General features: G+C 42.2%; 2 protein-coding genes across 11 annotated transcripts in view; one reads left to right on the top strand and one right to left on the bottom strand.

The window, feature by feature from the left end:
• The window catches only part of LOC134345385 (uncharacterized protein DDB_G0292642-like), a 402893-nt gene that overhangs the window by 205237 nt on the left and 172624 nt on the right, over positions 1-25032 (top strand). The gene's annotated exons all lie outside the window — the stretch shown is intronic.
• The window catches only part of LOC134345382 (nuclear autoantigenic sperm protein-like), a 74346-nt gene that overhangs the window by 47289 nt on the left and 2025 nt on the right, over positions 1-25032 (bottom strand). For 3 of the 7 annotated variants that reach the window (XM_063045946.1, XM_063045947.1, XM_063045945.1), the window contains exons 2-10: positions 20930-21032; positions 15646-15761; positions 14590-14678; positions 11190-11321; positions 9428-9523; positions 8958-9095; positions 7584-7625; positions 5638-5764; positions 5482-5513 (exon numbers count right to left, since the gene is read on the bottom strand). In XM_063045946.1, the coding sequence (XP_062902016.1) occupies positions 5482-5513; positions 5638-5764; positions 7584-7625; positions 8958-9095; positions 9428-9523; positions 11190-11321; positions 14590-14678; positions 15646-15761; positions 20930-21032 (875 nt within the window). Of the gene's footprint in view, positions 1-5481; positions 5514-5637; positions 5765-7583; positions 7626-8957; positions 9096-9427; positions 9524-11189; positions 11322-14589; positions 14679-15645; positions 15762-20929; positions 21033-25032 lie in introns of those variants that run through there. The other 4 variants (XM_063045948.1, XM_063045951.1, XM_063045949.1 and 1 more) reach the window with 4 other exon arrangements.

Here is a 25032-nt window from a genome sequence, read left to right as displayed (position 1 = left end):
TTAAAAAGAAAGAAAAGAGAAGTCTAGAATAGAAGAGCAAGGATGTGATACTGAGGCTTTTTAAGGCACTGGTGAGGCCTCACCTTGAGTATTGTGAAGAGTTTTGGGCCCGTCATCTTAGAAAAGATGTGCTGGCATTGGAGAGAATCCAGAGAAGGTTGATAAGGATGATTTCAGGAATGAAAGGGTTATCATGTGAGGAACTTTTGATGTCCCTGGGTCTGTACTCACTGGAATTCAGAAGGATGAAGGGGGATCTCATTTAAACCTTTCGAATGTTGACAGGCCTGGAAGGACTACATGTGGAAAGGATATTTCTCATGGTGGGATAGTCTAGGACAAGAGGACACAGCCTCAGGATAGAGGGGCACCCTTTCAAAACAGAGATGCTGAGAAATTTCTTTAGCCAAAGGGTGGTGAATTTGTGAAATTTGTTGCCAGTATGCAGCTGTGGAGGCCAGGTTGTTGGGTCTATTTAAGACAGAGATTGATAGGTTTTTCATTGGACAAAGGTTATGGGGAGAAGGCCGGGAACTGGGATTGAGGAGGAGAAGAAAAAAGCATCAGCCATGATTGAATGGCGGAGCAGACTTCATGGGCCGGATGGCCTAATTCTGCTCCTATGTCTTATGGTCTTCTCAACATAAGTCAATAATTACCCAATATTCTACTATATTAGTTGGTTAGTGTTTTACCAGTCTAGAAATTTTTTCATTATCATCTCAAAAATATGTTGTAGCCATTGAGGTAGAAGTGTTCCCACACACCCTGCTCATGGACTGCTCATCCTCTCCCCATCAGGATGAAGGCAACTTAACATCCGTGCCAGGACCAGACTCAAAAACCTTTACTTTCCCCATGAAGCAAGGCTGGTCAACACCTCCACCCACTGACCAGTGTTTCAACACCACCCACCACCACTACTTTATCATTTCCTGTCAGTCACCTCACGTACAGACACTCCTGTGCCTCATGTCACTTGATGGACATACAATCAATTTATGTAAATAAGCTCGCTTGTGTATTTATATTTATTGTGCCTTTTATTATATTTTTTACCTTATTGTGTTTATCTTGTGCTGTATCAGATCTGGAGTATTGCACTTGTGTTGTGGAACTCACATTAAAGAATCATCCATCTTGAATCTTTATGGTTCAAATGTGAATTAACACTAACTCTTAAAAATTAGTTGAAAAAGATCACAAATGCAGTATCCTGATTTATATGAGGAAAGCTTATTTTTCTGCAATCTGATGTTGAAATCCAATGTAAAATGCACAAAATTTCAACGATCACTAAATTAAATGCCTAATGTAGCAACAGCATTACTGAAAAGTGTCAACAATACATGCTGCACCTGAGGAAAGGTTTACTGTTAACATTTTTTCTCTGATACCCTTAGTCAGCACTGGAAAAGGGAGCAAACATATTCATTTCCAACTGCAAAAATATGGCAGGAGAATGCAGAAAACTTGTAGAATATTTTGCACAGATTGCAACCAACTGAGATAATGTGGCTTTGAGAATGAGATTACTCTTCTCCAGGGAGGAGATAGGGAGCATCGTGGCCTTGAGTCAAGACATCAATGTCAATGGAACGAAGGAGGTGAATATTCACTGCAGGAAGTGGGGCTCGGAACATGCCACTGTTGGCATCAATGATGCTGTCGTGGAGGAGACTGAGAGCTTAAAGATCCTAAATGTGAACGCAATGAGTTCTCTGTGGTTATTTGAGTCATTATGCTGCTTAATTTGGGCAAGAGACTGTTGCTGAACGGTGTCTAACTAGTGTCAGGAGCGTGCACTCGTTTGGCCACTGGACACTACACCACGCTTCCAGTGAACTGTTTTGAAAATAGCATCAGCTGCATGCACTTGTGTTCATAAAGCAGTGAATTTGTCACTGACAGTTGGTGAGAACGACACAGTAAGACAGTTATGAACTGAGTGTGTTGCTATGTATAGCTCAATCTGCCTGGATGTCATGCAAACAGAAGTGTATCACTACATCTCAGTACATGTGAATTAGTAAACCAATTACCAAGCCTGATGTGTATAGTCAGCAGACATGTCTATGTTTATTGAAGGAGAAGAAACGAGGCAATTAAAGACAGAAGATGAGGAACTATTCCTCAGCCTTGCAGGAGGCCTCATTTTAGCAGCGAAGGTGTCAAAAGACAGAGCAGGTATCAAAAGACAGTGTCAAAACTTGGCTGGAAAAATCATGTGGGAACAGAGAAGAGCTGCCTCAACATCCTGAGCATTGATGCTCAATAAAGTGATCACCTTCTATTCATTTGGTTAAACTTTTATAAAGGGGGCCCTGTTGCTCACATGAATGTAGTGCACTAAAGTGGAAGAGATGTGAAGCAGTGATTCACTAACTTTGGTTCTACAGGTGTTTTTATGGGTGTCAACTTTCATCACTTTGTCAACATACTGACAACGCTGAATGCAACCTGATTTAGATTACCAAGTTATAATCATTCTATTTGAAAACCATTTCAAACATTAATACCTAATTTACACTCCACAAGTTCAGCCCAGTTAACTCATTCAAACCACTTTGCACCATTACCAAAATAGTAGTGTGAGTGCATTTCAAGATTAATTTTGTTGCTAACTCATTTCTTCTGGGAAATACCAGTCAAGGTATAGAATATGCAAGTCTTTATACAGAAAAGTGGACTGGCAATTTAAACAGAATATTCACGACAAACTCTATTCAAATGTTAATTACACACTAAGTATAAATCTAACTGGAGAACAAAACATATCACATACTCAGGTTTTTAAGTACAGTTGAAGTCAGAAGTTTACATACACCTTAGCCAAATACATCTAAACTCAGTTTTTCACAATTCCTGATATTTAATCCTAGATCAAATGCCTTAGGTCAGTTAGGATCACTACTTAATTTTAAGAATGTGAAATGTCAGAATAATAGTAGAAAGAATGATTTATTTCAACTTTTATTTCTTTCATCACTTTCCCAGTGGGTCAGAAGTTTGCATACACTTTGTTGGTATTTGGTAGCATTGCCTTTAAATTGTTTAACTTGGGTCAAAAGTTTTGGATAACCTTCCACAAGCTTCTCACAATAAGTTGCTGGAATTTTGTTCCATTCCTCCAGACAGAACTGGTGTAACTGAGTCAGGTTTGTAGACCTCCGTGCTTGCACATGCTTTTTCAGTTCTGCCCACAAATTTTCTATCGGATTGAGGTCAGAAAATGATGTCATGTCTGGTTTATTCTTGGGAACAATTTCCAAACGCCTAAAGGTATCACGTTCATCTGTACAAACAATAGTACGCAAGTATAAACACCATGGGACCTCGCAGCCGTCATACCCCTCAGGAAGGAGACTCTCCTAGAGATGAACATACTTTGGCGCGAAAAGTGCAAATCATTCCCAGAAGAACAGCAAAGGACCTTGTGAAGGTGCTGGAGGAAACAGGTAGATGGGTATCTATATCCACAGTAAAACGAGTCCTATATCGACATAACCTGAAAGGCTGCTCAGCAAGGAAGAAGCCACTGCTCCAAAACCGCCATGAAAAAGCCAGAATACAGTTTGCAAGTGCATGTGGGGACAAAGATCTAACTTTTTGGAGAAATGTCCTCTGGTCTGATGAAACAAAAATTGAACTGTTTGGCCGTGATGACCATCGTTATGTTTGGAGGAAAAAGGGTGAGGCTTGCAAGCCAAAGAACACCATTCCAACCGTGAAGCATGGGGGTTGGCAGCATCATGTTGTTGGGGTGCTTTGCTTCAGGAGGGACTGGTGCACTTCACAAAATAGGTGGCATCACGAGGAAGGAAAATTTTGTGGATATATTGAAGCAACATCTCAAGACATCAGCCAGGAAGTTAAAGCTCGGTTGCAAATGGGTCTTCCAAATGGACAATGACCCCAAGCATACCTCCAAAGTTGTGGCAAAGTTGCTTAAGGACAACAAAGTCAAGGTATTGGAGTGGCCATCGCAAAGCCCTGACCTCAATATGATATAAAATTTGTGGACAGAACTGAAAAAGCGTGTGTGAGCAAGGAGGCCTACAAACCTGACTCAGTTACACCAGTTCTGTCTGGAGGAATGGAACAAAATTCCAGCAACTTACTGTGAGAAGCTTGTGGAAGGCTACCCAAAACGTTTGACGCACGTTAAACAATTTAAGGGCAATGCTACCAAATACTAACAAAGTGTATGTAAATTTCTGACCCACTTGGAAAGTGATGAAAGAAATAAAAGCTGAAATAAATCATTCTCTCTACCATTATTCCAACACTTCACATTCTTAAAATAAAGTAGTAATCCTAACTGACCTAAGACAAGGAACGCTTTCTTGGATATACTGTCAGGAATTGTGAAAAACTGAGTTTAACTGTATTTGGCTAAGGTGTATGTAAACTTCTGACTTCAACTGTGTGTAGAACCCACAATGACCCAAGTACCATCACATCAAATGCAAAATATAGAGGAAATTGATAGTTGATTGAAGGTGAAATAGTTCTCTTCCTCCACCCAACCCATGAACAAGACTGACATATCCAAGCTTATCAAAAATCTCCCTGAAAGAAAATTTTAGCAGGAATTATTTTCCATCCAATCAAAAAACTGCTAAAAATCTCAAGATTTCTAATGGAAGAAAATCTTGGTCAATTGTTCTTTGGAGTTTCTATGTCCTCGATTGCCTTAAGCACCATAACATGCAGTGTTGTGTTACAGAACAGCACTCTCAGCTCCCTATTGACACAGTTAACATAATTGAGCACAACTATGCAGTGTACTGAAGTTTAGTTTAGAAAAGCCATTGACTGACCCCAAAACAGTTTCGGGCAGGTTTTAAAGTTGTAAAATGGCATCTAATGAAATTTATCTCAAAATATCGTGCAGCAGTTGTGTGATTTAACTTCTTGGGAAAGAAGGTAACGTTCATAAATAATTGAAAGACTTTAAGCCTGGCTTCTTGAATTTCTGATGTCCATTCAATGCCTTAATCTTATATTAATGGTATAACCAGAATTGAAATATGGCAAAGCTATTTATTTAGTTGACAAATCACATTGCCCAATTTGGAGGAATGTTTATCTGAAGAAAATTGTGGTTTAGGTTGTTACTGTATGTCAGATATATGGTCTGGCAGAGGGAAGAGAGGAGTTGGAATCAGAGAAGTGGTGGAATTTAGTAGGAGGCAGAAGCAGATCAGCAAATTGTAAGGGACTGGGGTTGATAGAACTCCCTCTCCACTTCGGTGATTGACAGATGCTGGCAAGGAAGGTTCTTTTTGTTTGGTACCACCAAGCATTTCTTGACAGCACCACTTCTAGGGTACAAATCCACAAGGTTTATTGAATCATTTCAGCATGGGTAGATTTCATTGTACTGGTATTGTACAATGGGAGAAAGAACTACAAGTGTTTGTGAAAGAAAAGATAGATGGGACGTGAGCCCACTTTCAATATTTTCTGCTACCTTACCTCCTCGTCTTTAGAAACTTCCTCTGACTGATCTAAAGGAGAGAGTAACAAACATGTCAAAACAGCTTTTGACTGTCTCATAATCATAAGATCAATCAAGTTTCTTCAAAAAGCTGCTTCGGAGCAGGTGATTTGTCCCTGATGGTTCCAACACACCTTTGACTGCCTCAGGATGTTTTCCTTCATAATCCACAGAAGTTCCTTTCTGTACTCCCAGGAATGAAAATGAACTTTGTCTTTCTTCCAAAGCCCTTGAACAGTCATTACTCGGGGCATTATTCTCCTATAAAAGGGCAGAATATCAGTTGTCCAACTGGGACATGGAGTTTCTGAACAGCATCGGCTGCTCATTTTGGGTAATTTGATCTGCCTGTGTCCACAATCTAATACTGTACATTCTAAGTTCCAACACATACAGTAATTCAAATCAACGTTCTGCAGATTCCAAACCACAAAAACCATGCCATAATTGCCCAACGACACTGTTTCATTTCCTGTTGGCTTGTCGCAATCTAAAAGTGAGGGCATGCTTAAAATTTCCTGCAAGTCTTTCTGTGCTTTGTATGTTTAATGATCAAATATACCTTAATTACCCCATTAAGTAAAGCAGTTTTATTTCATATTAACACAAGGGTCAAAATGTGAATAAAGATTAACCCAGAATCAAGTTGGAACTCAGCAAATCAGGAATGTGGGATTCCTTTCATTTTAAATGTTATTTATTTCCTGAAACAGAGCTAACACTTTTGCGATTCGAAAGAACATCTCATTAAGTATCTAATCTATCAATCTATGCTTCTGATGAAGCGACTCAAAAATGTTTCAGAAAGTGGGAGGTGAGGAATGCTGTTAACTTTGGCAATCATGTAAATGACATTAACTTTGCCTGATCCTTTAAACATCCCTCCTGCTTTTCATTTCCAGTGACATTAGTATTAATAGTAATCACCCATGGCATTTCAATTTTAAAGAAAGCTTTCGGCACATTGGCCTTCATAAGTTAAAGTATTGAGTACAGGAGATGGGATGTCATGTTGAAGTTGTATAAGATGTTGGTGAGTCCTAATTTGGAGTATTCTGTGCAGTTTTGGTCACCTACCAACAGAAAAGAAGTAGATAAGGTAGAAAGAGTGCAGAGGAAATTTACAAGGATGCTAATTGGTCTGGAGAACCTGAGTTATAAGGAAAGATTGAATAGGTTAGGAATTTATTTCTTGGAATATCAAAGACTGAGAGGAGATTTGATACAGGCATACAAGCTAATGAGGGGTATCGACAGAATAACTGCAAACAGGCTTTTTCCACTGAGGCTGGGTGGGACTCGAACCGGAGGTCATGGGTTTAGGGTGAATGGTGAAAAGTTTAAGGGGAACACGAGGTGAATCTTCTTCACTCAGAGGGTCATGAGCGTGTGGAATGAGCTGCCAGCACAAGAGGTGCAGGTGATCTCAATTTCAACACTTAAGCGAAGTTTGGATAGGTACATGGATGGTAGGGGTAGGGGAGGGGCATAGGAAGGCCATGGTCCTGACGCAGTTCGATGGCAATAGGCGGTTTAAAGGATTTCAGGATGGACTAGATTAGTCAAAGGGCTTCTTTCTGTGCTTTACTTTTCTGTGACTAATTTTTAGGGGAGAGCTGGTAGGTCAATGGACAGTGGTCGTGTACTGTCATTCAATGTGAAAACTATCTCAGTATGTTTCTGCTAATAACTGATCGGCTGAAATGAATAATTTCATCACGATACCTTACTGCTGCTGACAGTGGTGATGGTGAAGACTACCTACTATAAGGATCCCTATTTGCTGAGCCCTGTATAAACATTGGTTCACATTGTAGCTTGTTGTGATCAAACACTTGAAGCATAGCTGTCCCCAGAATGCTACAACCAAGTCTACATTTCCAAATATTGAACAATAGATGTTTTTGTTTGGAAAAGATTACCCTCTCCTTTCTCCTCCCATTCTTGCACAGGGATTTATGCCATCGTGTGGCACTGTGGCAACTGAAGATGTGGATGTAATCCCCATCTAACTGAGAAAATACTCTCCAAGTGAGCCACAAATTCCTACAACATGAATACATTTATATGCATGTCTTACCCTGTTCACTGTTAATTTTCGACACCATTCATTACGAACATCCTGTAAATAAAAGTAAACTTCAATTAAGGTATAAAATTAATGTGATTGTAAATACCAGGGGAGATTTTCAACTTTGTCACTGAAGGTAACCTTAGGTGAGAGCATCATGTGCCAGATGTATTGGTTCTGTTGACTTCAGTGGTTAGACGGGTGCAACCAATGATCTCACGTGCCAAATGCTGTGAAATCACAGTTAGATGTGTTTTGTAACACTCTTGACAACACAAGAGAGACTGTCGAGATCAAACATCGAAACCACACAATCTATTGGTAACACAGTTCTGTCCTTTCTCACCTCTTATAGAGATCACATGGTTTTAAATAGAATGAAGAATGAAAATAGCAAGAACATAGAACATAGAGTAGTACAGCACAGTACAGTACCTTTGGCCCCAAATGTTGTGCCAACCCTCAAACCCTGCCTCCCATATAAGCCCCACCTTAAATTCCTCCATATACCTGTCTAGTAGTCTCTTAAACTTCACTAGTGTATCTGCCTCCACCACTGACTCAGGCAGTGCATTCCATACACCAACCACTCTCTGAGTCAAAAACCTTCCTCTAATATCCCCCTTGAACTTCCCATCCCTTACCTTAAAGCCATGTCCTCTTGTATTGAGCAGTGGTGCCCTGGGGAAGAGACGCTGGCTATCCACTCTATCTATTCCTCTTATTATCTTGTACACCTCTATCATGTCTCCTCTCATCCTCCTTCTCTCCAAAGAGTAAAGCCCTAGCTCCCTTAATCTCTGATCATAATGCATACTTTCTAAACCAGGCAGCATCCTGGTAAATCTCCTCTGTACCCTTTCCAATGCCTCCACATCCTTCCTATAGTGAGGTGACCAGAACTGAACACAGTACTCCAAGTGTGGCCTAACCAGAGTTTTATAGAGCTGCATCATTACATCGTGACTCTTAAACTCTATCCCTCGACTTATGAAAGCTAACACCCCATAAACTTTCTTAACTACCCTATCCACCTGTGAGGCAACTTTCAGGGATCTGTGGACATGTACCCCCAGATCCCTCTGCTCCTCCACACTACAGAGTATCCTGCCATTAAGTGGAAGAAACAACAGCAACTGGCTGAGTTACTGTCAACAAAGAAAAAATGTGGAAAAAAAAACAGTATTACAAAGAACTACCTGATAGTTACTGCCAACCATAATCTGGAGCCCCAACAGAACAAAGCTTTTTAATCTCCTTGGGTTCCTGAGTTAATCATACTAAAAATGAATGATGCAAGTTACAACAGTCTGGAATGCACCACAATTTAAAATTCAATATTATTTTAAACTGAAGTATTGTTACTAATGACAAAAATGTTACCTGAGATCTTGTAAATTCCAAAACAGGTGGAAAAGTAATGCAATCTGTAATTTTCTCAAATGCCATGTGGTTGTAATTGAATTCAAAGCGTTTCAGTTGAAATGTAAGAATTTGTGGCAAGTGCTTAAAATAGTATCTCTGAAAAATGTAAGGTAGAGATGAGTTTTACTTTTCCTGTTTCATCAATGTAAAGCTGAAAACTTGCTATACATTTCAAACGTTGCAGCCATCCACTCTTTGTGTTGTAAATCCTCATGTGAATACATTTCATATGGACTTCCCCATTGTATGTACTTGACAGATCTTACCAGTGAAGACATTGCACTGACATCTGGCAGTACTAAAGGACTCAAGGAGATGACTTGTCCATGAACAAATATGATTTTTACCATTCAGCTGCTTCTACTGCTCCTCTGATTTGCAGCATGAAGAATTACAGAAATACCAGGATGACTGATTGGAATACTTACTGATGTTGTTTCAGTCTTCATATCACAGATGTTACAATAACATTTGTTGTCACCTTCCATTTTTTCCTCCTTCAAAAACTGTTCAAGACCCTTTTCCTTGAAGAAGAAAGGAACAGGATAGTGAAAAGGTACCAGATGATGTCTATTTTGTTCAGAGATACAGCGTGAAACAGGCCCTTCAGGCCCAATGAGCTGCCCCACCAGGCAACCCTCCTGTTTAACCCTCGCCTGATCAGAGGACAATTCACAATGACCAGTTAACCTACTACCCAGTAAGTCTTTGGAACGCGAAGGAAACCGGAGCACCAGGAGGAAAGCCACATGCTCACAGGAGGGATGTACAAATATCTTACGGATGGAATCAGAACTGAACTCCAAATTCTGCCTCCCGAACTGTAGTAGGGTCGCGCCAACCGTTACGCCACCATGGTGTCCCAATTCCAAAACACTTAGTCAGCTGTAGTATTGGTTTCAATGCATGCTGTAACTGGTAGTTACTGCACAAAGAGACCCTCTACTCAATAGTAAAACCTAGAATATTAATAATAGGCAAATTATCAATGGCAATACCACTGGATATTAAGATGAGATGGTTTGTCTCTTGTTAGAGGTGACCAATACAAGGCCCAGGTGAGGCACAATTGTTATCTGAAAACTTAACATACCAGGCTGCTAAATGTGTGAAAATACTTTGAATTTCACAGAGAGTTACTGTTAAAAAATATTAATCAACAAGGAATTCTATTATGAGAAGTAATTATTTTAGAAATTAATTCTGTGATTAAAATAGTTAAAATGTTTAAAAATATTGAAGTTGACAATTAATCATACTTATACTAACTCTCAGAGAAGTCCCTTTTCACTAAAATGTAACTCGATTTATTTAGGCTTGTCCCAACTCTCAACTGGTGCAGGTCAGTGAACAGATTTTCCATCATAACTGGTGGGGAAACTCCAATCCAGCCACTACTCTCCAGGAGAGGTTCTATGCCGGAATGCAGTCAAGGTGATACCATCAACTTGCCAAATTGTTGACAAATCTACCCAACTGATTTCTCAATACTTTGCCAAAACTGAATTAAAAAAAGAATGAATATGCAAGATCTTTCTGAGGTCTAAAGAGATTAGGTGTCCCTAAATTTTTTGATCATTTACTCTCTTCCTTTAGGATTAAGTAATTTATGTTTTGAGGTAGGAAACAATACAGGTGGTCAGTCAGTTAGTTAATTAGCAATACAGTGTGGAGTCGGCCCCTCTGGCTCTTCGAGCCACGTTGCCCCAGTAAACCCACAACCCCAATTAACCCCAACCTAACCACAGGACAATTTACAATGACCAAGTAACCTACGACCCCATACATTAGAGACTGTGGGAGCTAAAGGAGAAAACCCACACAATCCACGGGGAGAACATATAAACTCTCACAAAACCGCGCCGGAAATGAACTCCAAACACGGGAACGTCCCGTGTTGTAATAGCATCGCACTAGTCGCTACTCTATCATGGATTCCAAGGCTGCTCAAGTTAACAATCCCATCCTTCTTGAATTTACAAAAATAGAAGCCTACAGATTTGTCACTGTTTTAAACATCATTTATGTGAATTATCATTGTGAAACAATGGATAGTTAATTTGTAAATTGTCCAGACTCATCTTCATGAAACTAACATAAGATGTGATGTCAAACTCGCCACAGGAAAGTAATCGATTGCTCTAATTTTAAAAAAAGTTTGACTTATTTTCCTTGTATTTTTTTACTTACCATGGATTCAAACTTTTCTGCAGCATCAGCTGAGCAAACAGATAGAGGTATATCCAGGAAAAAAGTGTCTTCATCCATGGATTGTGTGCAATTTAAACACTTCAATGAGTTAACCATGGTGACCTGATAAATCTACAAGACATAACCCAATGAGAACTGAGCCTGTGATCCATCAGTTAGAATTTAATACAAGAAAACTGATACTTTATAAATTGCTCTCAAAAATACAGATTCCTCATTTGTTTGATTAAGGTGTACAATAAATATCCTTAAGGGATGAACGCCACGTGAATATGATACCTTGTGAACAAGACTGTATGGCTGCTCTTGTTCAGCCCCAGGTGGAACTTCACAGGAGTGAGGCACAAGAAGGAAGTGACCGGCCATTGTTCTCCCTGTGACACTGGAGTCATTGCTCTCATGAACCAGAATCAGGTTAGTTATCACTGATATGTGTTGTGAAATTTGCTGTTTTAGGCAGCAGTACAGTAACAGATGTAAAAATTACCATAATGTACAATAAGTACATTCCTAAGGTTGTCATAGCAGAGTTGGTAGTGGGGACAAGTTCCCACTATCTATAAACTGTTCCAAATGGCGAGCAACTCCAACAGCCTCTGAAAACCAAGTCCAACTCTTGCCCTTCACGTAGATCCGGCAGAACTGTTTCTACTGACAAGAGAAGGGGCAAAGGCGGACCACTGGCACCTGCTTCGGACAGCTGGGGCTTGTCAGCCTTGGACAGCAGCCCGCCTTGCAGAGGAAAGCTCTGATTTTAAACCCCTGCTGCCTTGCGGCCATACCCACCCACGGGAAAGGCTTTGGATGTAAACCCCAAGGAAGAAATCTGGAGCCGGGGTCCCTAAGGTAGTTTGATGTTTTTACAACTTCACTCTGGCAACCTCTGCGATGACACTGGTGGCCAAGCTGTATCTGTACCTGTCCTTCCCTTGGTCTACATCGGTGACGTGGAGAGGGGGAGCCCACTGCATGGACAACAGCGAGTTCCTCAAATCTTCCCGCCCTGGCTTGCGCCCTGGAGAGGACACAGCCCACCAGAGGCACAAACCCAAGATCCCCTGGGATCGACAACTGCCTGCTATGTACAATAAATAAATGAACTGTAGAAAAGAGGAATTGTGAGGTTGTGATCATGAGTTTACTGGTCGTTGAGAAATCTGATGACAGAGGGGAATCAGAATCAGATTTAATACCACCACCATATGCCATGACATTTGTTAACTTTACAGCAACAGTACAATGAAACACATGACAAATAAACATGGTGAAAACAATCTGAATTACAGTACATATCTATCTATATATATACCTCCTTTCCGATGGTAACAGAGTGAAGAGGGCATGTCCTGGGTGGAGAGGATCGTTAATGATGGATGCCACCTTCCTAAGGCACCGCTCCTCAAAGATGTCTTGGCTGCTACGGAGGCTGATACTCTTGATGAATCTGACTAATTTTCCAACTTTCTGCAACATATTGTGATCTTGTGCAGTAGCGACCCCCCCCCCCGCCCATCAGACAGACGGTGATGTAACCCGCCTGAATGCATTTGTAGTTTTCCGCTGTTTTAGTTGACAAACCAAAGCTCCTCAAACTCCTAAGGAAATATAGCCGCTGCTTGCCTTCTTTATACCTGCATCAATATGTTGTCCTGGTTATGTCCTCAGCGATACTGACACCCAGGAACTTGAAATTACTCACTCTCTCCACTTCTGATCCCTCTTGAGGATCGGTTTGTCTAGAAGGTGTGTCTAAAGCTCTGAGTGTGAGTCTTCAGGCTCTTGTACCTCCTCCCCATGTCCCAGATGGTGAGAGTCCCTAATGATGGATGCCGCCTTTGTGAAGCACCACCTTTTGAAGATGCCCACGATGATGGGAGACTTGTGCCCGTGATGGAGCTGGATGAGTTTACAACCCTCTGCAGCCCCCTTTCACCCTGCAGATTGGAGCCTCCACACCAGGTGGCAATGCAACCAGTCAGAATGCTCTCTCCAGTACATATGTAGAAATTTGCCAGACGCTTTGGTGACGTAACAGATATCTTCAAACTCTGCAGCCTTCTTCATGAATGTATCAATGTGTTGGGCCCGGTATAGATCCTCTGAGATGCTGAAGTTCAGGAACTTGAAACCACTCACCCTTTTCACTTCTGACGCTGAGGACTGGAGTATGTTCTCCTAACTTCCCTTCCTGAAGTCCACAATAAATTTCCTGGCCTTGCTGACATTAAGTCCAAGATTGTCGTTGCTACACCACTCAACCAGCCTATACCAGGCTCTATCTCACTCCCATAATCTTCTTATTGCCGTCTGAGATTCTGCCAACAATAGGTGTGTCATCAGTGAATTTATAGATGGTGATTGAGCTGTGTCCAGCCACACCCTGTTCTCTAAAGGATTCATGGCCTATCAATATGTACAGACTTGAAACATTGACTGATGTGAGAATTGTATAGCTGCCTTATAAAAATGTCTGATGGGATAAATATCAGTATTTTTCAGGAGTACAGCATAAGACATTGAATTAATATGGTGAAGCGGAGCATAATTTTTCATCAGGCGGACAACAAAGGTGATAAAGGTATAATGATAGATACTTATCAATTGATTGCCTGTGGTTAAACCCTTCCTCCATCTTCTTCAGCACTTTTTAGTGACAAAACATTTCACTGTGCAAAGATGGTGTGGTTAACCTTGAGGAATGTCAGACACTCTGTGACCATTGTGTGTGCTTGAGATGGAAATTTGAGCTGACTGAAGGGGAGGAGGCCGTAAGGGTGAGTCACTCTCTGGAAGGTCAGTGCATGAATAGTCATAACCAGAGGCTCTGGCAGAGAAAGACCAGATCAGTGAATGAATTGTAACCATGGCAGAAATATATCAATAAAAATCAGTTTATGAATGCAGTACAAATCGTTCATTGGACACAGAGTCATACAGCACAGAAGCACAGAAACAGGCCCTTTGGCCCAATCGATCCATGCTGACCAAGATGTCCATTCAAGCTAAACCGAGTTGCAAGTATTTGGCAAAAATCTTTTTCAACCTTCCCATGTACTTGTTCCACTATCTTTTCAAGGCTGTTACTGTAGATGACTCAACCACTTGGCTTCACATCTTACCCGGGATTTTAAAAACATTCAAAAATAATTTACTCTATGTCCTAGAACAAGGGAGAATGGGTGATCAACTGAAGATTGAGCAAAGAGTTGAAGGAATATTCAAGGAAACAGGTTGTAGAGAATGACGGGTACTTGTATAGAAATAATGCTAAAGAAGGAAACAGGAAAATGAAAATGAAAAGTACAGATCAAATTACAGGTAAACCGAGGCACATTTTAAAAACAAATCAATTATCAGTATCATAACAGATCAATTTTACCTTCAGAATATTATGGTCCTGATCCATTTTGCTATTCAGCTTGTTCACCAGACTGCGAAAACATTCCTCTATATCTCTCTGTTCGTAAACTTCACAAAATAGTTTTAAAAAAGTGTTAAAATAAGCATACAAGTTCAAATAATACAGTTGCTTATATTAGCATCGATTTCCCAATTAATGTTCTGTGAATATTAATTTTATAATATAAATATCAAATGTATGAATTTGAAGTAATAAACTGAAAATGTTAGAGGCATTCAGCCGGTCAAACAGCCTCCCGGAGAGAGAAAAGTACAGCCAATGTTTCAGGTTGACAACCTTCCATCAGATTTTGATGAAAAATCATCAATTTGTTTTTTTTTGCTTTGCATTTGCAGAAATCCTTTCAGTACATCAAGTATGCACCAACCACCCACTTACACAAATCCCATTTTATTTTATGAGTCACTGGAGAACAACTATTCCATTATGTATCACTGGTAAATTTCTGGTTTACGGGCATCCTGGCCAGACTCCTTGTGCACATCCTCCCTTCATCCCTTCCACCACTTTCTGCCTGGTCTTGCTGAAACCCAGCAGGAAACTTCCGGGACTAATTGTAATTCTGTCACTCAGACAGGGGATGTTATACTGATCTCACCTTTTGCTTAATACCCAAATCTGCCAGCTAATAGTTGCAAATCTCAATAAATACCATAAGAAATTCCGCAGTTTAAATTTTTAAATAAATATTGCAATGGGATTTGAACTCAGCTCTCTGGAGATCTCTGGTAACTTTACCTCTGTGCCATCCTATTACTGTATTTCAATCCTGATGAATAACTGGAACTCCAAGCAAATTTACACATGTACTTGTTGAGCATATGGAGTTTGAAACCATTTTCAGTTCATCGAATTGCCTTTCTTTTGTGAGTCCACAAAACTGACCCCAATTATGGAAGATTTCAATCATAAATATATCAAGCAGCAGAATGGTATGGATTTGAGAAACTTTGTTTAAATCAGTAAACTGGCATACTGCTAACTGATGAAAGCATGGATGTGTCTATTGCTTACCATTCAAATTCAATTGGGAGGTCAACTGTTCTGTGCTCAAGGACCGTTCATTCCCATCTGATAATCGTTTAAACAGACATCGCAACTCGCAAATTAATGAATCTTGTTCTTTGCAGCTGCAATAATATGAAACAGTGAAATTTTACATTGCTTAAAACCTCTGAGAGGGTCAGCAACTTTAAACTCTGCAGTGCTATCATTTCCGAGGACCTGTCCTGGGCCCAGCATTTCAGTGCAATTATGAAGAAAGCACGGCAGCACCTCTACGAAGATTGAGGATGACATCTCAAACTCCAGCCAACCTCTGTAGCTGTGTAGTGGCGAGTTTATTGACTGGCTGCATCATGGTCTGGTACGGAAACACCAATGCCATTGCACTGAGAATCCGATAACAGAGTAGTGGATACAGCCCAGTCCATCAAAGGTAAAGCCCTCCTTGCCAGTGAGCACATCTACATGGAGTTCTGTCGCAGGGAAGCTGCATCCATCATCAGGAACCCTCACCACCCAGGACATGCTCTCTGTTCCTGTTGCCATCAGGAAGATACAGGAACGCAAGGACTCAAACAGCCAGGTTCAGGAACAGTTATTACCCTTCAACCATCTGTCAGGGTTCGGTCCGTGAAAACTGTGTTCCAATTCACGGTCCGGTCCATGGACTCTGGTCTCTGGGTCTTCCGGCTGTCGCTCGTTTCAGTTGGACTTAATCATAGGCACCTGATGCTCATCTTGGGGCTGGGAATATAAGTGGCCCCAGGTTCGAGTGTGGGTGCTGGTTCATCTCATCAGTATCCCATCCTTGCCTCTGTGGTGTAAGTCAGGTTGACTTCGCCATTACCCTGCAGTTCGATCTGTCCCTTCCTGTCCTTGCCTCCATTGGGTAAGCCAGGCTGTCTTCACTGTTACCCTGAGGCTGGACTGTTCCCTTCCCTTCCCCTTCCTTCTGAAGTTTCGCCTGCAACCCGTGTCTGGAGCCTTGCCCGCAACCCATGTCTGGAGCCTCGCCTGCAACCCGTGTCCGGAGTCTCGCCTGCAACCTGTGTCTGGAGCCTCGCCCGCAACCCATGTCTGGACCCTGGCCCACAACCCGTGTCTGGAGCCTCACCCGCAACCTGTGTCTGGAGCCAGAAGTTCGTTCCTTGAGACCAGGTATCGGGAGGCTTTGCACATTACAGCCAGGGACTTTAACCAGGCCAGCCTCAGAAAGGCACTGCCAAAGTAATATCAACATGTCTCCTGCCCCACTAGAGACCTGAATATACTTGACCACTGCTACACAGCAGTCAAGGATGCCTACCGTTCCATCCCACGACCTAACTTCAGAAAATCGGACCATCAGGTCGTACTCCTCCTCCCAGCTTACAAACAGAAACTGAAGCAGGAGGTCACAGTGTCAAAAGTAGTGTCGCATTGGATGGAGGAAACAGATGAGGTCCTCCGTGATTCCTTTGAATCACTGGACTGGTTAGTATTCAAGGATTCGGCAGCTAAACTCGATCAGTATGCCTTAGCTGTCACGGACTTTATCTGGAAATGCACAGAGGACCATGTGTCTTGCACGATGATCCGGGTATTCCCAAACCGGAAACCTTGGATGATTATGAAGTCAAATCCCTTTTGAAGGCTAGAGCTGAGGCTTTTAGGTCCGGGGATACCAGTCGCTAAACGGAATCCAGGCGTGAACTCTGGAAAGCCATTAACAGCACCAAGAGGCAATATTGAGTGAAGTTGGAAGGCCAGGCTAATCAGAGGGATGCTGGTAGGCAGTGGCAGGGTCTAAATGAGATCACTGGGTGCAAAGAAAAGGCTGGGAATATCAATAGCTGTGGCGCTTCTCTTCCTGACGAACTTAACGTATTCTACGCAAGATTCAAATAGAAGAGGAGAGTCCCGCTCCCTCCGGATGAACCGGATCTGGTGGCATCGAGGTTCATCCTCACTGAGAAGGATGTTAGAAGGGCCTTCCTGAAGATAAATCCAATGAAGGCAACGGGCCCAGATGGCGTCCCAGGACGGGTTCTCTGGGCCTGTGCAAGCGAGCTAGCTGGAGTGTTTGCGGACATCTTCAACCGCTCCTTGCCTCAGTCTAAGATCCCCTCGTGTTTTAGGAAGGCAACGATAATCCCAGTGCCGAAGAAGAGCAAGGTGGCATGCCTGAATGACTATCAACCTGTGGCTTTGACATCAATTGCTATGAAGTGCTTTGAGCGATTGGTTTTGGCACACATCAACCACAGCCTACCGGTCAACCTCAACGCTTTGCAATTCGCCTACCGGAGCAACAGGTCAATGGCTGATGCCATCTTTCTGGCCCTACATTCCTCCTTAGAAAACTTGGAGAATAAAGACGCATATGTAAGGCTCCTTTTCATTGACTACAGCTCTGCCTTCAATACCATCATTCCAAATAAACTGATTCCTAAGCTCCGGAACCTGGGCCTTAGCACTCAGATCTGCAGCTGGATCATCAAATTCCTCACAGACAGGACCCAGGCTGTAAAAATAGGGGACAAGCTCTCCTCTACAATCACTCTGAGCACCGGTGCCCCACAAGGCTGTGTACTCAGCCCCCTGCTGTACTCACTGTACACCCATGATTGTGCAGCCAAATTTCCATCGAACTCAAAATATGACGCCCCACACAGACTTCCAATCTGCCCGACGCAGGCCTCTCATGGTCTGAGTTGATGTTCCCCTCCCCCCCCAATATATAAGTTTGCTGATGACACCACAATTGTAGGCCGTATCTCAGGTAATGATGAGTTTGAGTACAGAGAGGAAATTAAGAAGCTGGTGGCATGGTGTAAAGACAATAACCTATCCCTCAACGTCAGCAAGACGAAGGAATTGGTTGTTGACTTCAGAAGGAGTAGCGGACCACACGACCCCATTTACATCGGTGGTGTGCAAGTGGAACAGGTCAAAAGCTTTAAATTTCTTGGGGTCAATATCACAAATGACCTGACTTGGTCCAACCAAGCAGAGTCCACTGCCAAGAAGGCCCACCAGCGCCTTTACTTCCTGAGAAAACTAAAGAAATTTGGCCTGTCCCCTAAAACCCTCACTAATTTTTATAGATGCACCATAGAAAGCATTCTTTTAGGGTGCATCACAACCTGGTATGGAAGTTGTCCTGTCCAAGACCGAAAGAAGCTGCAGAAGATCGTGAACACAGCCCAGCACATCACACAAACCAATCTTCCATCCTTGGACTCAATTTACACCGCACGCTATCGGAGCAGTGCTGCCAGGATAATCAAGGACACGACCCACCCAGCCAACACAGCTTTCATCCCTTTTCCCTCCAGGAGAAGGCTCAGGAGCTTGAAGACTCGTACGGCCAGATTTGGGAACAGCTTCTTTCCAACTGTGATAAGACTGCTGAACGGATCCTGACCCGGATCTGGGCCGTACCCTCCAAATATCCGGACTTTCTCTCGGTTTTTTTGCACTACCTTACATTCCCTTTTCTATTTTTTATTTTTTGATTTATAATTTAAATTTTTAATGTTTACTATCGATTTGTACTCCAGGGTGTGCGAAGCGCAGAATCAAATGTCGCTGTGATGATTGTACCCCCTAGTATTCATTGTTTGGTGACAATAAAGTATAAATTATGAAGTCCCGAGTCCAAGGTTTCAAGGTTCCTGTCATCTCAAGTCCAAGGCTCGGCTTTTCCTGAGTACCAAGTCAAGGTTTCGTTTTCCCGTCCTGTCCATGTGCTTCATCCTGTGCTGGAGTTCTCTGGACCTGTATTGGAGTTACCTCATCCTGCCCAGGAGTCTCTCATTCTGTCCTGTAGCCTCACCCAGTCCTGTCTCCCAAGACCATGTCATGTCTTCGCCTCGTTCCGGAGTCCAAGCCCGAATCAAGTCCCAGGTTCTGGGTCCCTGTCCAGTCTCTGGCTCAGAGTCCAAACTCAAGCCTCATCATGTCCTCACCTCGAAGAACCCAAGCCATGAAGAACCCAAGCCATGTCCAGTCCTGTAGCCACGTCATGTCCTCGCCTAATTCCGGGGTCCGAGCCCCAGTCAAGACCCAGGTTCTGGGTACTCCGGCTCCGGCTCAGAGTCCAAGCCCAGGCTCCTAGTTCCCAGTTCCTTGTCCTGGTCCCGCTTGCCTAGCCAATGTCCTAGCCCAAGTCTGTGTTCTTGTACCCGCTCTCTAGTCAAGTTCTGTTCCTAATACCTCAGTGTCTGTGTCTTGCATTTGGGTCTGCTCCCAGTGCCCCACCTTATGACACCATCAGCTCTTGAACCAGAGGATAACTTCACTCAACTTCACTTGCCCATCACTGAACTGTTCCCACAACCTCTGCACTCACTTTCAAGGACTCTGCATCTCGTGTTCTCCGTATTTATTGACTTTTTTCTCTTTTATATTTTTCTTTTGTATTTACAAGTTTGGTGCCTTTTGCACACTGGTTGTCTGCCCTGTTGGGTGCAGTCTTTACCTAATTGTATGATGGTTATTGAATTTATTGAGTACGCCTGCAAGAAATTGAATCTCATGGTTGTGTTTGGTGATATATATGTACTTCGGTAATAAATTTACTTTGCCCCACACTATGTGTTACCCCTTTGATAAAAATAACCAATTAGTTTAATGTTTTCCCTTTACAAATTCATGATGATGATTTTACCAGTGTCTTCCAAAAAATTGTTGAACTCAGAAATTTTTCCCAATGATGTGGCCACCACAAGTATCAATTTGATGCACATTTTAATTTTGAAATGGCCCTGTACCTACAGAATAAATGTTACGTTCTTAAGCCCCCTATTATTTTTAGAATTGAGTTAGTCAATCATGACTAAATAATCAATTAGCAATAGAAACTACTGCTGTTGTAAACCATGAACTCCCATTTGTCCCCCATAGGACCACCCTGAGCTGCTGAATATTTCCAACATGTTCTGTACTTGTCTTACTCTTGAATAAAAGTACTGAACTCACAGTCATCGCCATTACATTCCTTCCCCTGGTAATCCCTTACTTACAGTTATCTGGGTTGCATTCCCCATTTCAAATAAACATTCATCACCAACTTTTAAGTTCTAAACTTTTTATCAATTTGGATATTTATTTTTCCCAAAACTCCAGCGTAGAAATACCATCATTGGCATAACTGGTCGATGTTGACCAAGACTTACATCTAAGCTAGTTGCATTTGTCTTTGTTCAGTTAGTATCCCTATAAATGTCTCTTACTGAAGTACCTTCATACACAGTATTTCTATATAAAAATGTGACAAATAGAGTAGTCATAACGTAATCCACAATCCTACTTGGTAATGCATTCTTTAACTTCCTGGGTCATGAACCATGTTTGAAGTAATGTGTTCAGATAACATGTGGCTCCCTGATTTTTCAATCCAACAAAATGTTTACCTGTAATAAAACCAGGAAGAAAATGGAAAAGTTGTTTAATATCCAAATAACATCAATTCAGTTTCAGGTGGCTCCTTATAACAATCCTCATAATGTAAGAAAGTATAGCAAAAAGCTTTATGATAAACAGAGAAATTTCAAAACAGCACACACAGAATGCTGGGGGAACTCAGCAGGACAGGCAGCATCTATGGAAGAGTTCTGCTGAAGGGTCTCAGCCTGAAATCATTGCTCAGATTTCCAACATCTGCACATTCCAACACAGAAGGGCAATGTTATGATCATTGTGGGGGATTTTAACATGCGAGTGGATTGGGAAAATCAGGTCGGCACTGGATCTCAAGAGAGAGAATTTGTAGAATGTCTGCGAGATGGCTTTCTAGAACAGCTTGTTGTTGAGCCCACGAGGGGATCGGCTGTACTGGATTGGGTATTGTGTAATGAACCGGAGTTGATTAGAGAGATTGAGGTGAAGGAGCCCTTAGGAGACATGATTGAGTTCACTGTGAAATTTGAAAAAGAGAAGCCAAAATCTGATGTGTCGGTATTTCAGTGGAGTAAAGGAAATTACAGTGGCATGAGAGAGGAACTGGCCAAAGTTAACTGGAAAGGGACACTGATGGGAAAGACGACAGAGCAGCAGTGGCTGGAGTTTATGCGAGAATTGAGGAAGGTGCAAGAGAGGTATATTCCAAAAAAGAAGAAATTTTCGAATGGGAAAAGGATGCAACCGTGGTTGACAAGAGAGGTCAAAGCCAAAGTTAAAGCAAAGGAGAGGGCATACAAGGAAGCAAAAGTTAGTGGGAAGACTGAGGATTGGGAAGTTTTCAAAACCTTACAAAAGGAAACTAAGAAGGTCATTAAGAGGGAAAAGATTAACTATGAAAGGAAGCTAGAAAATAATATCAAAGAGGATACTGAAAGCTTTTTCAAGTATATAAAGAGTAAAAGACAAGTGAGAGTAGATATAGGACTGATAGAAAATGATGCTGGAGAAATTGTAATGGGAGATAAGGAGATGGCAGAGGAACTGAACGAGTATTTTGCATCAGTCTTCACTGAGGAAGACATCAGCAGTATACCGGACACTCAAGGGTGGCAGGGAAGAGAAGTGTGCGCAGTCACAAATACGACAGAGAAAGTACTCAGGAAGCTGAATAGTCTAAAGGTAGATAGATCTCCCGGACCAGATGGAATGCACCCGCGCATTCTGAAGGAAGTAGTTGTGGAGATTGTGGAGGCATTAGCAATGATTTTTCAAAAGTCGATAGATTCTGGCATGGTTCCGGAGGACTGGAAGATTGCAAATGTCACTCCGCTATTTAAGAAGGGGGCAAGGAGGCAAAAAGGAAATTATAGACCAGTTAGATTGACGTTGGTGGTTGGGAAGTTGTTGGAGTCGATTGTCAAGGATGAGGTTACAGAGTACCTGGAGGCATATGACAAGATAGGCAGAACTCAGCCTGGATTACTTAAAGGAAAATCCTGCCTGACAAACCTATTACAATTTTTTGAGAAAATTACCAGTAGCCTAGACAAGGGAGATACAGTGGATGTTGTATATTTGGATTTTCAGAAGGCCTTTGACGAGGTGCCACACATGAGGCTACTTAACAAGATAAGAGCCCATGAAATTATGGGAAAGTTACATACGTGGATAGAGTGTTGGCTGATGGGCAGGAAACAGAGAGTGGGAATAAATGGATCCTATTCTGGTTGGCTGCCGGTTACCAGTGGTGTTCCACAGGGGTCCGTGTTGGGGCCGCTTCTTTTTACATTGTACATCAACGATTTGGATTATGGAATTGTGGCTAAGTTTGCCGACGATACGAAGATAGGTGGAGGGGCCGGAAGTGCTGATGAAATGGAGAGTCTGCAGAGAGACTTGGATAGATTGGAAGAATGGGGAAAGAAGTGGCAAATGAAATACAATGTTGGAAAGTGTATGGTTATGCACTTTGGCAGAAAAAATGAACGGGCAGACTATTATTTAAATGGGGAAAGAATTCAAAGTTCTGAGATGCAACGGGACTTGGGAGTCCTCATACAGGATACCCTCAAGGTTATCCTCCAGGTTGAGTTGGTAGTGAAGAAGGCGAATGCAATGTTGGCATTCATTTCTAGAGGAATAGAGTATAGGAGCAGGGATGTGATGTTGAGGCTCTATAAGGTGCTGGTGAGACCTCACTTGGAGTACTGTGGGCAGTTTTGGTCTCCTTATTTAAGAAAGGATGTGCTGACACTAGAGAGAGTACAGAGAAGATTCACTAGAATGATTCCGGGAATGAGAGGGTTAACATATGAGGAATGTTTGTCCGCTCTTGGACTGTATTCCTTGGAGTTTAGAAGAATGAGGGGAGACCTCATAGAAACATTTTGAATGTTGAAAGGGATGGACAGAGTGGATGTGGCAAAGTTGTTTCCCATGATAGGGGAGTCTAGTACGAGAGGGCATGACCTAAGGATTGAAGGGCGCCCATTCAGAACAGAAATGCGAAGAAATTTTTTAGTCAGAGGGTGGTGAATCTATGGGATTTGTTGCCACGGGCAGCAGTGGAGGCCAAGTCATTGGGTGTATTTAAGGCAGCAATTGATAGGTATCTGAGTAGCCAGGGCATCAAAGGTTATGGTGAGAAGGCGGGGGAGTGGGACTAAATGGGAAAATGTATCAGCTCATGAAAAAATGGTGAAGCAAACACAATGGGCCGAATGGCCAACTTCTGTTCCTTTGTCTTATGGTCTTATGGTCTTATTTCTCTTGTTTGTGAAAGGACAAGGTATAATTGGGTAAAAGAAGATGATATATATGTGTACTGTAGATTGCTTGAGATAAAGCCCAGAGTAGGCCTTGCCGACCCTTCAAACTGTGCAGCCCAGCAACCCCCAAATTAACCCTAACCCATTCAGATGACAATTTACCATCACCAATTAACTTACCAACTGGTGTGTGAGAATATTAGAGATGTTCCACCAGCAACTGAATCAGACACATAAAAAAAGATTTTAAACAGGAGTTTGGAAACAGAAAGGTGGAACATTTTTGAGAATTATTCAGAGAATGTCAAGAGCCAAGAGTGCAACGGTTGAATAAATGACTGCTAGGTTAAAACAGTGAAATGAGCAGTTCCAGGTTGAGTGTTACAGTAATACAGAAACTCTTGAACAGCATGAACAGGCAAGAGAAGAGATTGCTAAGCCTCTGGTTCGGATCTTTATGTCCTCGTTGTCCACGGGAATGGTACCGGAAGATTGGAGGGAGGCGAATGTTGTCCCCTTGTTCAGAAAAGGTAGTAGGGATAGTCTGGGTAATTATAGACCAGTGAGCCTTACGTCTGTGGTGGGAAAGCTGTTGGAAAAGATTCTTACGGATAGGATCTATAGGCATTTAGAGAATCATCGTCTGATCGGGGACAGTTAGCATGGCGTTGTGAAGGGCAGATCATGTCTAACAAGCCTGATAAGAGTTCTTTGAGGAGATGACCAGGCATATAGATGAGGGTAGTGCAGTGGATGTGATCTATATGGATTTTAGTAAGGCATTTGACAAGGTTCCACACGGTAGGCTTATTCAGAAAGTTAGAAGGCATGGGATCCAAGGAAGTTTGGCCAGGTAGATTCAGAATTGGCTTGCCTGCAGAAGACAGAGGGTGGTGGTGGAGGGAGTACATTCAGAATGGAGGATTGTGACTAGTGGTGTCCCACAAGGATCTGATGTGGGACCTCTACTTCTTGTGATTTTTATTAACGACCTGGATGTGGGGGTAGAAGGGTGGGTTGGCAAGTTTGCAGACGACACAAAGGTTGGTGGTGTTGTAGATAGTGTAGAGGATTGTCAAAGATTGCAGAGACACATTGATAGGATGCAGGAGTGGGCTGAGAAGTGGCAGATAGAGTTCAACCCAGAGAAGTGTGAGGTGGTACACTTTGGAAGGACAAACTCCAAGGCAGAGTACAAAGTAAATGGCAGGATACTTGCTAGTGTGGAGGAGCAGAGGGATCT

This window comes from Mobula hypostoma, chromosome 4 (assembly GCF_963921235.1).
Source record: "Mobula hypostoma chromosome 4, sMobHyp1.1, whole genome shotgun sequence".
Taxonomy (NCBI): Eukaryota; Metazoa; Chordata; class Chondrichthyes; order Myliobatiformes; family Myliobatidae; genus Mobula; species Mobula hypostoma.
This window is presented reverse-complemented; position numbering and strand designations above follow the sequence as displayed.